The sequence below is a fragment of the Hyperolius riggenbachi genome, chromosome 2 (assembly GCF_040937935.1).
Source record: "Hyperolius riggenbachi isolate aHypRig1 chromosome 2, aHypRig1.pri, whole genome shotgun sequence".
In the NCBI taxonomy this organism is placed as follows: Eukaryota; Metazoa; Chordata; class Amphibia; order Anura; family Hyperoliidae; genus Hyperolius; species Hyperolius riggenbachi.
The window spans coordinates 264,601,066-264,616,064 of NC_090647.1; the positions used below are offsets into that span (position 1 = coordinate 264,601,066).

At 44.4% G+C, this 14,999-nt stretch overlaps 1 protein-coding gene across 1 annotated transcript in view; it reads left to right on the top strand.

The window, feature by feature from the left end:
• Positions 1 to 14,999, top strand: part of LOC137544961 (multidrug and toxin extrusion protein 2-like) — a 113,354-nt gene that overhangs the window by 42,937 nt on the left and 55,418 nt on the right. The window contains exons 10-12 of the mRNA XM_068266059.1: positions 1,111 to 1,219; positions 2,945 to 3,020; positions 6,690 to 6,763. Of these exons, the coding sequence (XP_068122160.1) occupies positions 1,111 to 1,219; positions 2,945 to 3,020; positions 6,690 to 6,763 (259 nt within the window). The remainder of the gene's footprint in view (positions 1 to 1,110; positions 1,220 to 2,944; positions 3,021 to 6,689; positions 6,764 to 14,999) is intronic.

A 14,999-nucleotide genomic window follows, 5' to 3' on the forward strand; every position in this document is an offset into this window, starting at 1 on the left:
AACAGGGAGGCCAGGAAGGACACAGGGGGACATAGGAGGACACAAGAGGGCTGAGGAGGACACATAGGGACAGAGGAGGACACATGGGGCAGAGAAGGACTTAGGGACAAAGAAGGACACAGGGTGATAAAGGAGGACACAGGGGGCAAAAAATAACACAGGGGGACAGAGAAGGACACAGGGTGGCAGAGGAGAACACAAGGGGCAGAGGAGGACAGAGGTGGGCAGAGGAGGAAACAGGAGGACAGAGGAGGACAAAGAAGGGCAAAGAAGGACACAGGAGGACAGAAGAGGACAAAGGGGGACAGAAGAGGACATGGGGGCACAAGAGGTACAAGTAAGGCACAAGAGGAACATAATAAATGGGGGGTAGCAAGGAAGGAGAAAGCACAGAAAGATCCGGGAGCCCAATCTGGTGCAATATTGTTAGTGGATCAGGGTGTATTCAAAAACAATTGAGATTATACTCACAAAGGTGGGTTGCAGTAGAGGCAACCACTCATAATCGCAGGTGGGGAAAAACCATCCCCACTCGGCCTTTTGGTTCATAGGTGGTCGCTGCTCCAAAAAATGATTCGTCAGTCAAGAGCCCTCGACTCTTCACCCTTAATGCATAAGGGGTATCAACTATATTTAAAACAGGTAGGAGGCACCCGGTGAAGGTTTGTGGTGACAGCTATATCACTAGGATAAATTCTATGTAAAATTCTATATGGTAGAATTCAATAATAAGAAGGTAAAGTCGTCCTACCTTATTGATGTTTAGCAGGGTATAGACACAAATAGAGGTTCAAAGTTATGAAGTCAATTTTATTGGTGGACTAGACAACGCGTTTCACGGCCGATAGCCGCTCCCTCGGGTCAATAAAAGTGCCTGATGTAGTGGGGGGTCCAAGTATCCGGGCGCCAGAGTAACCAATAAGAAATGGGGGGAAATGGTCCATAAGATGCCCCTGCACCATGGAGGCACCAGGCTTAGTATATTTCTTTTTCCCTGTTTTTTGTCCTCTAAACCTAGGTGTGTTTTATAGTCCGGAGGATCTTGTAGTCCGAAAAATATATAATAATGTTTGCTTAATGACTTATTCATGTGACATTTTAACTTTACAGCTTCCAAATGGTTTTGCCACAGCAGTCAATGTAAGAATAGGACATGCTTTAGGATCTGGAGATGTAGAGCAAGCTAAAAAGTCTTGTAAAGTAGTATATATTTGCACAGGTAAGTATCTAAGCAAGACAAGTGATAAATACACTATAACTAAGTGATTTTTTTCTGTGTTGTAGAAGGGTGGAAAACAAGATAACTTTCCACACTTATCTTTACCTGAATACATTCATTTTCCTTGCCTTATATGATATCTGTTAATTCAGAAATCTGTTTCATGTCATTAGATTAAATATAGAAGACAATCCACCCAGTGTTTCTGTTTCCAATTGAATTTAGTTAACAATTCAGCTTACATGTATCGCTTATTCAGATATTTAATGCAAGGCTAGCAAATGGAAGTCATCAACCAATGTCAGTTAGCTGGAAAGCTATTAACACAACCATCTGCCACCTAATCACAGTTAGTGAATTTCAATTGATGGTATGGTTCAACCTTCTAGGTGAGTGGCACCTTAATGTGTACCTGAAGTGACATGCGACATGATGAGATAAACATATACAGTGGGATGCGAAAGTTTGGGCAACCTTGTTAATCATCATGATTTTCCTGTATAAATCGTTGGTTGTTACAATAAAAAATGTCAGTTAAATATATCATATAGGAGACACACACAGTGATATTTGAGAAGTAAAATGAATTTTATTGTATTTACAGAAAGTGTGCAATGCAATAATTGTTCAAACAAAATTAGGCAGGTGCATACATTTGGGCACCACAGAAAATAAATGAAATCAATATTTAGCAGAACCTCATTTTGCAAAAATTACAGCCTCTAAACACTTCCTGTAGGTTCCAATGAGAGTCTGGATTCTGGTTGAAGGTATTTTAGACCATTCCTCTTTACAAAACATCTCTAGTTCATTCAGATTTGATGGCTTATGAGCATAGACAGCTCTCTTTAACTAACACCACAGATGTTCTATTATATTCAGGTCTGGGGACTGAGATGGCCATTCCAGAACATTGTACTTGTTCCTCTGCATGAATGCCTTAGCGAATTTTGAGCAGTGTTTAGGGTTGTTGTCTTGTTGAATGATCCAGCCCCGATGCAGTTTCAGCTTTGCCACTGATTCCTTGACATTGGTCTCCAGAATCTGCTGATACTGAGTGGAATCCATGTGTCCCTCAAATGCGGACATCGGCAGCCATTTTCTTGTAGCTCTGCTCTAACTCCAGTCAGAGTGGAGGCGGGGAGAGAAGAGTGACATCAATGCTGGAACGAGTGGAGTTGGTAAGTCAGCCGCAAGCCTATGCCACTGAGGGCTCTTACACCTGACAACCTATACTTGAGGCATTTATGCCTCGCTACATATACGGGGTCCTCCTACACCTGACTTCCTATACTGGGGGCACCTATGCTTGGCTGCCTATGCTGAGGGGCACCTACACCTGACTTCCTATACCGGGGGCACCTATGCTTGGCTACCTATACTAAGGGCTCTAACCATATTACCTATACTGGGGGGACCAACACCTGGCTACCTACATTGGGCACTAACACCTCACTGCCTATACCGAGTGTACCTATACCTACCTACCTATACTGAGTCTGAGAGCGTTTGTTTTTTTTTTGGGGGGGGGGAGGATGCACTACGGCTATAATGCCTGGAGCAAATTGTCGGTGCTGTGCAATTATTCCAAATTGGCGGGGGCTCTAACTGTCCCACTGGGTGATGTATCACGACTTCAAAAAGGTTGGGGACCACTGAATTACATGATGATAAAATCAAATACTAAATTATTTTTTAGCCTTACCTTTGCCTCTTATCTTTCAGCATTTGGTTGCTTGCTGGTCGTTACCACTCTGCTTGCACTGAGAAATGTCATGGGTTATGTATTTACAAATGACAAGTGAGTAACATTGTAAGTTGTATATGTAATGCTACCTTTTACTGGAAAAGCTCCTTGTTATTCAGTAGTATTGTTAACACATCTTATTCTATCACATAGCTGAACTAAGAATGGTCAATGAGAAGCAAATAGTTCTGAGCTGATGCAAATTTCTGTCAATTGTATGCACATGTATGCAGCTTACATTTGATCTGTCCATTATCAAGCCCCATAAATTTGAATAAAATTACCATAAAATTTGCATCTGCTTGGAACTATTAGCACCTCATTCACTATTCCCCAGCTGTCCTTAGGAGTATCAAACTGACCAAAACTACTGAGAAGTATATCTGCTTGAGAAAAGTACGGTAGAACACAAACTGGATCTGAACTCATTATAAATAAAATTAATAGTAAAAGTGAGCTATCCACAGCCTATAGGTGCATACCTATGGACTGTTATTGTTGCCCACAGCCCTCAGGACATGTTGTTTTGCTAGGCTGTAATTCTGTTGCTATGAAGTAGGAATGATGACGCAGTGCACGGCTTCCAGCATGAAGAGTAAGGCGGAGAACAAAGTACTTTTATAGCCATTTAGCTCAACTGATTGTGCACTCCATCCTACAGGCATTGTTTCTGGCTTCAGGCATGTTCCCACTGATGTTATCATTCACACTTTGATGTGGGGAACTCTGGGAAATGGGAGATCATCTTCTGGCTCCCAGGGCTTTCCACACCAATGTCTGTGTAATGATGTCAGCACGAACAAGCTGCATGCCTGAATTCCAACGGAAGGTCTGTAGGATGCAGCACCTGGAAAGGTGAGTTAAATACTCTCAACTACCTCTCTGCTGTGCCACTCTGCACCCTGCAGTCAATGACACCCTCCCCACCAAAGTCACTTTCAATGGTGCGGCAAGATTTTCTAACTTGGTTCACAGACTCCCTGCACCAGTCAGGGATTAGCTAACCTGGCCATGGCAGGCTCAGTCATTCCTTTTCATTAGTACCTTCTGCCACACCATTGTTAAACCAAAGACCAACTTTCTTGGTTAGGTGTTAGAAAATAACTCATCTGGATAGGTGTTTTACCATGCTTGTTTAGTGCCATACTTGCACCACAGTTTCAGTCCCTCCTTTCCCTTATTTAGCCATCAGTTGTGTATAATAATTCCATAAAGAAAGTAAGCTTGGTGTAGTTCTTTGGGGCCCCTCCAGTGGGAGGTACCCTGATCATCTCCCTAATTGCCAATGCCTAAAAAAAGCCCGCAATCATTTATTAGTGCTACATTATTACTAGAGGCTACTGTATCAGCTCACTGTGCTAAACATGGTTTCCTATAGGAAGGGGTGGCACATTAGTATTCAAAAGATAGATTGGACACATCCTCCTTTGTCTACCCCAGTGCTGAGGTCCCACCATGTAAGCACACCTGTCTGCTAAGCAACTGTAAACATTAAAGGACACCTGAAGTCTGCACTCAGTCTGCTAATTAATTTGCAGGCAGCCTGTTTGTATAAATAAAGCTGCGCACACACCACACAATTTTCCCAACGATTTTTCTGACGGTCAGGAATTTGTTAAGCGACGAACGATCATTTCCGTGATCTTGCGACGTGGGTATAGGAGAACATTCATGCTAACAATGTTTAGTGGTGTGCACCGATAACAACCATCATGGCAGATTGAATCTTTAAGATCCCCGATGACACTGTGCAAAGTACCGCGATCACTTGAAATCTCGCTCGCTCCCGTCGCGTAACCCCGCATGAAGATGCATCTGGGAGTAATCATAGTGGAGGGACATCACTGCGCATCTTCCTACATCGCCGCTGTGAGTATTCAGCATAAGCTAGGAGGTCAGTTCTGATATCTAAACTTAAGGCATACATGGCTTGGCTATCCTGTTGATCCCCTGCATTTAATACTATTAGCCATAGACCCTGAACTAGCATGCAGAACTGATGTCTCTGACTGAAGTCTGACTGGATTAGACGCATGCTTGTTTCAGGTGTGGGATTCAGATAATTCTGCAAAGGCCTTGATTCACTAACCGGCGCTAAGACGGTTAGTGTGCCTTATCTGACGTTAGTGTGCCTTATCTGAGGTTAGTGTGCCTTATCTGAGTTAGTGTGCATTATCTGAGTTAGTGTGCATTATCTGAGGTTAGTGTGCCCTATCTGAGGTTAGTGTGCCTTATCTGAGGTTAGTGTGCCTTATCTGAGTTAGTGTGCCTTATCTAAATTTGTGTGCCTTATCTGAGGTTAGTGTGCCTTATCTGAGTTAGTGTGCATTATCTGAGGTTAGTGTGCCTTATCTGAGGTTAGTGTGCCTTATCTGAGGTTAGTGTGCCTTATTTGAGTTAGTGTGCCTTATCTGAGTTAGTGTGCCTTATCTGAGGTTAGTGTGCCTTATCTGAAATTAGTGCCCCTTAAGTAGCTTTGTGCACACTAAAAGATGCACAAAGCTACATCGCGCACTGCACCATGCACAGCGCGCACAGCGTAATGCGCCGATCTTTGTGTGTGTTGCGACGACAACGTCGCCCCCGCTGTACTGTATATGATGTTACCAAAAGATCACATAGGATGCGACGATAACGGTGCACTGATGCGCCGTTTAGGTCGCATCCTATGCAACCTTAAAGTCGCATCATGTACAGTATAGCAGGTGCGATGTTATCGTCGCACCGCGCAAAAAGATTGGCGCATAACGCTGTGCACACTGTGCGCAGTGCAGTGTGTGGTGTAGCTTTGTGCGTCTTTTAGTGTGCACAAAGCTACTTAAGGGGCACTAAGTTCAGATAAGGCACACTAACTCAGATAAGGCACACTAACCTCAGATAAGGTTAGCTCTGTAGTTTGTGCCCACTAAGTGATAAAGCACACTAACCGGCTTAGTGCCGGTTAGAGAATCAAGCCCAAAGAGGTCAACAGGATTCCTAGGGAGCTGGTATTGTTTAAAAGGAAATAAACATGGCACCCTCCAAATACTCCTCATTTCAGGCTTACATTAACTACTTTATCTACCACTACAGTATATCTACGTCCACTGTGACTTCATCTAAGCCACGAGGACATAGATATACATCTTGTAGCTGAAGCACAGCTGTGCAGGATTGGGCTTGTTCCTGTGCCAAACCTATCTGATGCAGCACTAATTGGTGAAAATGAATATATGTTTCCTGAACCAATAAGATAGATTTTTTTTTACCATTAAAAATAATGTGCTTTTTTTTAGTTTTTCCCTCATTATTCCCATTAAAATGCATATAAAACAAAATTGTTTAAGGGGAAAAATGCCATTCAATGAAAGCCTAGTTAGTCTTGAAAAAAAAATGATATATATTTCAGTTAGGTGTCATAAGTAGGGATAAAGTTATTGCTGATTTAATAGGGACATAGCTAAAATGTCAAAACTGCTCTGGTCCAAGGGGGAAACAAGGTCTAGATGCAAAGTGGTTAGGATGTATTAGTAGGCACCCAGTTTGCACATGTTAGCAGAGGGTTGAGTCTTTACAATGTTGGCTCACAGTAAGTCAGCACAGCCTACTGGAATCATATAAATAAATTGTCTACAAAGATGTAGTTGTTAGAAAATGAAAATGTCATATCATTGTATACAAATATTTATGCATCAATTCTTCCATGTAAAATTTCACAGATTTTTTTTTTTTTTTCTTTTTAAGGAATGTTGTTACTTTGGTTTCACAAATCATGGTCGTACTTGCCCCATTCCACCTGTGTGATAGTATAAATGTAAGTATTTATTCACATGAAGATAATTGGGAACATTAATGAAAAGCGTGAAAAGAGAGCTGTTTGCCCTTTTATTTGCCTTTTTAAGGCGGTCATACACCGCTCAATTGAAAAAAAAATTCATCAAAAAAATTTGATTGATTATTCTGCTTGATCTTATAAATCTAAAAATCTGGTCAAGGTTCAGTACAAGAATCATCCATTTTTCTGAAAAAACAGGAAAAATGATGTAGTAATCAACAAAAGTTGGACTCATATGTGTGATCTGCTGCTCTGCATATATGTACATAGGTAGGAGAGTAGAGGATCCAGTGCTGCATATATGTACATAGGTAGGGGAGTAGAGGACCCGGTGCTGCATTTATGTACATAGGTAGGAGAGTAGAGGACCCGATGCTGCATTTATGTACATAGGTAGGGGAGTAGAGGACCCGGTGCTGCATATATGTACATAGGTAGGAGAGTAGAGGACACAGTGCTGCATATATGTACATAGGTAGGAGAGTAGTGGACCCAGTGCTGCATATATGTACATAGGTAGGAGAGTAGTGGACCCAGTGCTGCATATATGTACATAGGTAGGAGAGTAGAGGACACAATGCTGCATATATGTACATAGGTAGGAGAGTAGTGGACCCAGTGCTGCATATATGTACATAGGTAGGAGAGTAGAGGACCCGGTGCTGCATATATGTACATAGGTAGGAGTAGAGGACCTGGTGCTGCATATATGTACATAGGTAGGAGAGTAGAGGACCCGGTGCTGCATATATGTACATAGGTAGGAGAGTAGAGGACCCGGTGCTGCATATATGTACATAGGTAGGAGAGTAGAGGACCCGATGCTGCACATATGTACATAGGTAGGGGAGTAGAGGACCTGGTGCTGCATATATGTACATAGGTAGGAGAGTAGTGGACCCAGTGCTGCATATATGTACATAGGTAGGAGAGTAGTGGACCCAGTGCTGCATATATGTACATAGGTAGGAGAGTAGAGGACCCGGTGCTGCATATATGTACATAGGTAGGAGAGTAGAGGACCCGGTGCTGAATATATGTACATAGGTAGGAGAGTAGAGGACCCGATGCTGCACATATGTACATAGGTAGGGGAGTAGAGGACCCGGTGCTGCATTTATGTACATAGGTAGGAGAGTAGTGGACCCAGTGCTGCATATATGTACATAGGTAGGAGAGTAGAGGACCCGGTGCTGCATATATGTACATAGGTAGGAGTAGAGGACCTGGTGCTGCATATATGTACATAGGTAGGAGAGTAGAGGACCCGGTGCTGCATATATGTACATAGGTAGGAGAGTAGAGGACCCGGTGCTGCATATATGTACATAGGTAGGAGAGTAGTGGACCCAGTGCTGCATATATGTACATAGGTAGGAGAGTAGAGGACCCGGTGCTGCATATATGTACATAGGTAGGAGAGTAGAGGACCCGGTGCTGCATATATGTACATAGGTAGGAGAGTAGAGGACCCGATGCTGCACATATGTACATAGGTAGGGGAGTAGAGGACCCGGTGCTGCATATATGTACATAGGTAGGAGCGTAGAGGACACAATGCTGCATATATGTACATAGGTAGGAGAGTAGTGGACCCGGTGCTGCATATATGTACATAGGTAGGAGTAGAGGACCTGGTGCTGCATATATGGACATAGGTAGGAGAGTAGAGGACCCAGTGCTGCATATATGTACATAGGTAGGAGAGTAGAGTGCCCGGTACTGCATATATGTACATAGGTAGGAGAGTAGTGGACCTAGTGCTGCATATATGTACATAGGTAGGAGAGTAGAGGACCCGGTGCTGCATATATGTACATAGGTAGGAGTAGAGGACCTGGTGCTGCATATATGGACATAGGTAGGAGAGTAGAGGACCCGGTGCTGCATATATGTACATAGGTAGGAGCGTAGAGGACACAATGCTGCATATATGTACATAGGTAGGAGAGTAGTGGACCCGGTGCTGCATATATGTACATAGGTAGGAGTAGAGGACCTGGTGCTGCATATATGGACATAGGTAGGAGAGTAGAGGACCCAGTGCTGCATATATGTACATAGGTAGGAGAGTAGAGGGCCCGGTACTGCATATATGTACATAGGTAGGAGAGTAGTGGACCTAGTGCTGCATATATGTACATAGGTAGGAGAGTAGAGGACCCGGTGCTGCATATATGTACATAGGTAGGAGTAGAGGACCTGGTGCTGCATATATGGACATAGGTAGGAGAGTAGAGGACCCGGTGCTGCATATATGTACATAGGTAGGAGAGTAGAGGACCTGGTGCTGCATATATGTACATAGGTAGGAGAGTAGAGGACACAATGCTGCATATATGTACATAGGTAGGAGAGTAGAGGACACAATGCTGCATATATGTACATAGGTAGGAGAGTAGAGGATCTAGTGCTGCATATATGTACATAGGTAGGAGCGTAGAGGACACAATGCTGCATATATGTACATAGGTAGGAGAGTAGTGGACCCGGTGCTGCATATATGTACATAGGTAGGAGTAGAGGACCTGGTGCTGCATATATGGACATAGGTAGGAGAGTAGAGGACCCAGTGCTGCATATATGTACATAGGTAGGAGAGTAGAGGGCCCGGTACTGCATATATGTACATAGGTAGGGGAGTAGAGGACCCAGTGCTGCATATATGTACATAGGTAGGAGAGTAGAGGACACAATGCTGCATATATGTACATAGGTAGGAGAGTAGTGGACCCAGTGCTGCATATATGTACATAGGTAGGAGAGTAGAGGACCCGGTGCTGCATATATGTACATAGGTAGGAGAGTAGAGGACCCGGTGCTGCATTTATGTACATAGGTAGGAGAGTAGAGGACCCGATGCTGCACATATGTACATAGGTAGGGGAGTAGAGGACCCGGTGCTGCATATATGTACATAGGTAGGAGAGTAGAGGACACAGTGCTGCATATATGTACATAGGTAGGAGAGTAGTGGACCCAGTGCTGCATATATGTACATAGGTAGGAGAGTAGAGGACCCGGTGCTGCATATATGGACATAGGTAGGAGAGTAGAGGACCCAGTGCTGCATATATGTACATAGGTAGGAGAGTAGAGGACACAGTGCTGCATATATGTACATAGGTAGGAGAGTAGAGGACACAGTGCTGCATATATGTACATAGGTAGGAGAGTAGAGGACCCGGTGCTGCATATATGGACATAGGTAGGAGAGTAGAGGACCCGGTGCTGCATATATGTACATAGGTAGGAGAGTAGAGGACCCGGTGCTGCATATATGGACATAGGTAGGAGAGTAGAGGACCCAGTGCTGCATATATGTACATAGGTAGGAGAGTAGAGGATCTAGTGCTGCATATATGGACATAGGTAGGAGAGTAGAGGACCCGGTGCTGCATGTATGTACATAGGTAGGAGAGTAGAGGATCTAGTGCTTCATATATGTACATAGGTAGTAGAGTAGAGGACCCGGTGCTGCATATATGTACATAGGTAGGAGAGTAGAGGATCTAGTGCTGCATATATGTACATAGGTAGGAGCGTAGAGGACACAATGCTGCATATATGTACATAGGAAGGAGAGTAGTGGACCCGGTGCTGCATATATGTACATAGGTAGGAGAGTGTTGGACCCGGTGCTGCATATATGTACATAGGTTGGAGTAGAGGACCTGGTGCTGCATATATGGACATAGGTAGGAGAGTAGAGGACCCAGTGCTGCATATATTTACATAGGTAGGAGAGTAGAGGGCCCGGTACTGCATATATGTACATAGGTAGGGGAGTAGAGGACCCAGTGCTGCATATATGTACATAGGTAGGAGAGTAGTGGACCCAGTGCTGCATATATGTACATAGGTAGGAGAGTAGAGGACCCGGTGCTGCATATATGTACATAGGTAGGAGAGTAGAGGACCCGGTGCTGCATTTATGTACATAGGTAGGAGAGTAGAGGACCCGATGCTGCACATATGTACATAGGTAGGGGAGTAGAGGACCCGGTGCTGCATATATGTACATAGGTAGGAGAGTAGAGGACACAGTGCTGCATATATGTACATAGGTAGGAGAGTAGTGGACCCAGTGCTGCATATATGTACATAGGTAGGAGAGTAGAGGACCCAGTGCTGCATATATTTACATAGGTAGGAGAGTAGAGGGCCCGGTACTGCATATATGTACATAGGTAGGGGAGTAGAGGACCCAGTGCTGCATATATGTACATAGGTAGGAGAGTAGTGGACCCAGTGCTGCATATATGTACATAGGTAGGAGAGTAGAGGACCCGGTGCTGCATATATGTACATAGGTAGGAGAGTAGAGGACCCGGTGCTGCATTTATGTACATAGGTAGGAGAGTAGAGGACCCGATGCTGCACATATGTACATAGGTAGGGGAGTAGAGGACCCGGTGCTGCATATATGTACATAGGTAGGAGAGTAGAGGACACAGTGCTGCATATATGTACATAGGTAGGAGAGTAGTGGACCCAGTGCTGCATATATGTACATAGGTAGGAGAGTAGAGGACCCGGTGCTGCATATATGGACATAGGTAGGAGAGTAGAGGACCCAGTGCTGCATATATGTACATAGGTAGGAGAGTAGAGGACACAGTGCTGCATATATGTACATAGGTAGGAGAGTAGAGGACACAGTGCTGCATATATGTACATAGGTAGGAGAGTAGAGGACCCGGTGCTGCATATATGGACATAGGTAGGGGAGTAGAGGACCCAGTGCTGCATATATGTACATAGGTAGGAGAGTAGAGGACCCGGTGCTGCATATATGTACATAGGTAGGAGAGTAGAGGACACAGTGCTGCATATATGTACATAGGTAGGAGAGTAGTGGACCCAGTGCTGCATATATGTACATAGGTAGGAGAGTAGAGGACCCGGTGCTGCATATATGGACATAGGTAGGAGAGTAGAGGACCCAGTGCTGCATATATGTACATAGGTAGGAGAGTAGAGGACCCGGTGCTGCATATATGGACATAGGTAGGAGAGTAGAGGACCCGGTGCTGCATATATGGACATAGGTAGGAGAGTAGTGGACCCAGTGCTGCATATATGTACATAGGTAGGAGAGTAGAGGACCCGGTGCTGCATATATGTACATAGGTAGGAGTAGAGGACCTGGTGCTGCATATATGTACATAGGTAGGAGAGCAGAGGACCCGGTGCTGCATATATGTACATAGGTAGGAGAGAAGAGGATCTAGTGCTGCATATATGTACATAGGTAGGAGAGTAGAGGACCCGGTGCTGCATATATGTACATAGGTAGGAGAGTAGAGGATCTAGTGCTTCATATATGTACATAGGTAGTAGAGTAGAGGACCCGGTGCTGCATATATGTACATAGGTAGGAGAGTAGAGGATCTAGTGCTGCATATATGTACATAGGTAGGAGCGTAGAGGACACAATGCTGCATATATGTACATAGGTAGGAGAGTAGTGGACCCGGTGCTGCATATATGTACATAGGTTGGAGTAGAGGACCTGGTGCTGCATATATGGACATAGGTAGGAGAGTAGAGGACCCAGTGCTGCATATATTTACATAGGTAGGAGAGTAGAGGGCCCGGTACTGCATATATGTACATAGGTAGGGGAGTAGAGGACCCAGTGCTGCATATATGTACATAGGTAGGAGAGTAGAGGACCCGGTGCTGCATATATGTACATAGGTAGGAGAGTAGAGGACCCGATGCTGCACATATGTACATAGGTAGGGGAGTAGAGGACCCGGTGCTGCATATATGTACATAGGTAGGAGAGTAGAGGACACAATGCTGCATATATGTACATAGGTAGGAGAGTAGTGGACCCAGTGCTGCATATATGTACATAGGTAGGAGAGTAGAGGGCCCGGTACTGCATATATGTACATAGGTAGGAGAGTAGTGGACCTAGTGCTGCATATATGTACATAGGTAGGAGAGTAGAGGACCCGGTGCTGCATATATGTACATAGGTAGGAGTAGAGGACCTGGTGCTGCATATATGTACATAGGTAGGAGAGTAGAGGACCCGGTGCTGCATATATGTACATAGGTAGGAGAGTAGAGGACCTGGTGCTGCATATATGTACATAGGTAGGAGAGTAGAGGACACAATGCTGCATATATGTACATAGGTAGGAGAGTAGAGGACCCAGTGCTGCATATATGTACATAGGTAGGAGAGTAGAGGGCCCGGTACTGCATATATGTACATAGGTAGGAGAGTAGTGGACCTAGTGCTGCATATATGTACATAGGTAGGAGAGTAGAGGACCCGGTGCTGCATATATGTACATAGGTAGGAGTAGAGGACCTGGTGCTGCATATATGTACATAGGTAGGAGAGTAGAGGACCCGGTGCTGCATATATGTACATAGGTAGGAGAGTAGAGGACCTGGTGCTGCATATATGTACATAGGTAGGAGAGTAGAGGACACAATGCTGCATATATGTACATAGGTAGGAGAGTAGAGGACACAATGCTGCATCTATGTACATAGGTAGGAGAGTAGAGGACCCGGTGCTGCATATATGTACATCGGTAGGAGAGTAGTGGACCCGGTGCTGCATATATGTACATCGGTAGGAGAGTAGAGGACCCGGTGCTGCATATATGTACATAGGTAGGAGAGTAGAGGATCTAGTGCTGCATATATGTACATAGGTAGGAGCGTAGAGGACACAATGCAGCATATATGTACATAGGTAGGAGAGTAGTGGACCCGGTGCTGCATATATGTACATAGGTAGGAGTAGAGGACCTGGTGCTGCATATATGGACATAGGTAGGAGAGTAGAGGACCCAGTGCTGCATATATGTACATAGGTAGGAGAGTAGAGGGCCCGGTACTGCATATATGTACATAGGTAGGGGAGTAGAGGACCCAGTGCTGCATATATGTACATAGGTAGGGGAGTAGAGGACCCAGTGCTGCATTTATGTACATAGGTAGGGGAGTAGAGGACCCGGTGCTGCATATATGTACATAGCTAGGAGAGTAGAGGACCCGGTGCTGCATATATGTACATAGGTAGGAGAGTAAAGGGCCCGGTACTGCATATATGTACATAGGTAGGGGAGTAGAGGACCCAGTGCTGCATTTATGTACATAGGTAGGAGAGTAGAGGATCCGATGCTGCACATATGTACATAGGTAGGGGAGTAGAGGACCCGGTGCTGCATATATGTATATAGGTAGGAGAGTAGAGGACCCGGTGCTGCATATATGTACATAGGTAGGAGAGTAGAGGGCCCGGTACTGCAAATATGTACATAGGTAGGAGAGTAAAGGACTCGATGCTGCACATATGTACATAGGTAGGGGAGTAGAGGACCCGGTGCTGTATATATGTACATAGATATCGGAGTAGAGGACCCGGTGCTGCATATATGTACATAGGTAGGAGATTAGAGGACCCGGTGCTGCATATATGTACATAGGTAGGGGAGTAGAAGACCCGGTGCTGCATATATGTACATAGGTAGGGGAGTAGAGGACCCGGTGCTGCATACTGTAAGAAACTATACATTTTACACCTTTATTCCGGCACCAGCAACTCATTAGTAAGAGCTGCAAACACGACTCTCATCACAGCACACAGCATAGGAGATAGAACTTCTTTAGGCATCTTCCAAGTTCTAAAGTGTTTATTCAGTAAACAGATATACAGATACAGTTCGTTACATCTTAGCAAAGCAGACTCTTCTGTAGTAAGTCTGTTGCATTACAGTTTCTTGATTACCTTCCTGGTGAAGGGTAATCAGGTTATCTTCTGTCTATACTACTTTACACCTAACTACCAAGCCCTGAGGCCTATCGAATATATACAGCATAAATTATATCAGGTTACATAACTAAAGGAAAGTAATTAGGGTTCCAGTCAGTAGATAGAGAGCGTGAAAGTAAGAGTGCGCTCTGTTGGCCCATCATGAACCTTAATACTGACCAGGGAAGAGTTAACTGTGTCATCATCTGAACCATCCCCCTAAACCTATAATTGGTTCAGATCCCTCATAGGGTAATGACACACACCTACTCAATTAATATTCCGAGTACTTCTTTGCCGTACATACAACAATGTAATGTTTAGTAAATATTGGCCTCTGTTTTCCCCTTTGCAGTCTGAAAGTCTGTACATTTGAACAGATAGTGTTCCTGTCATTCGGAGGAGGACGATCTGCTTCTGGTAAAGGTCTTCA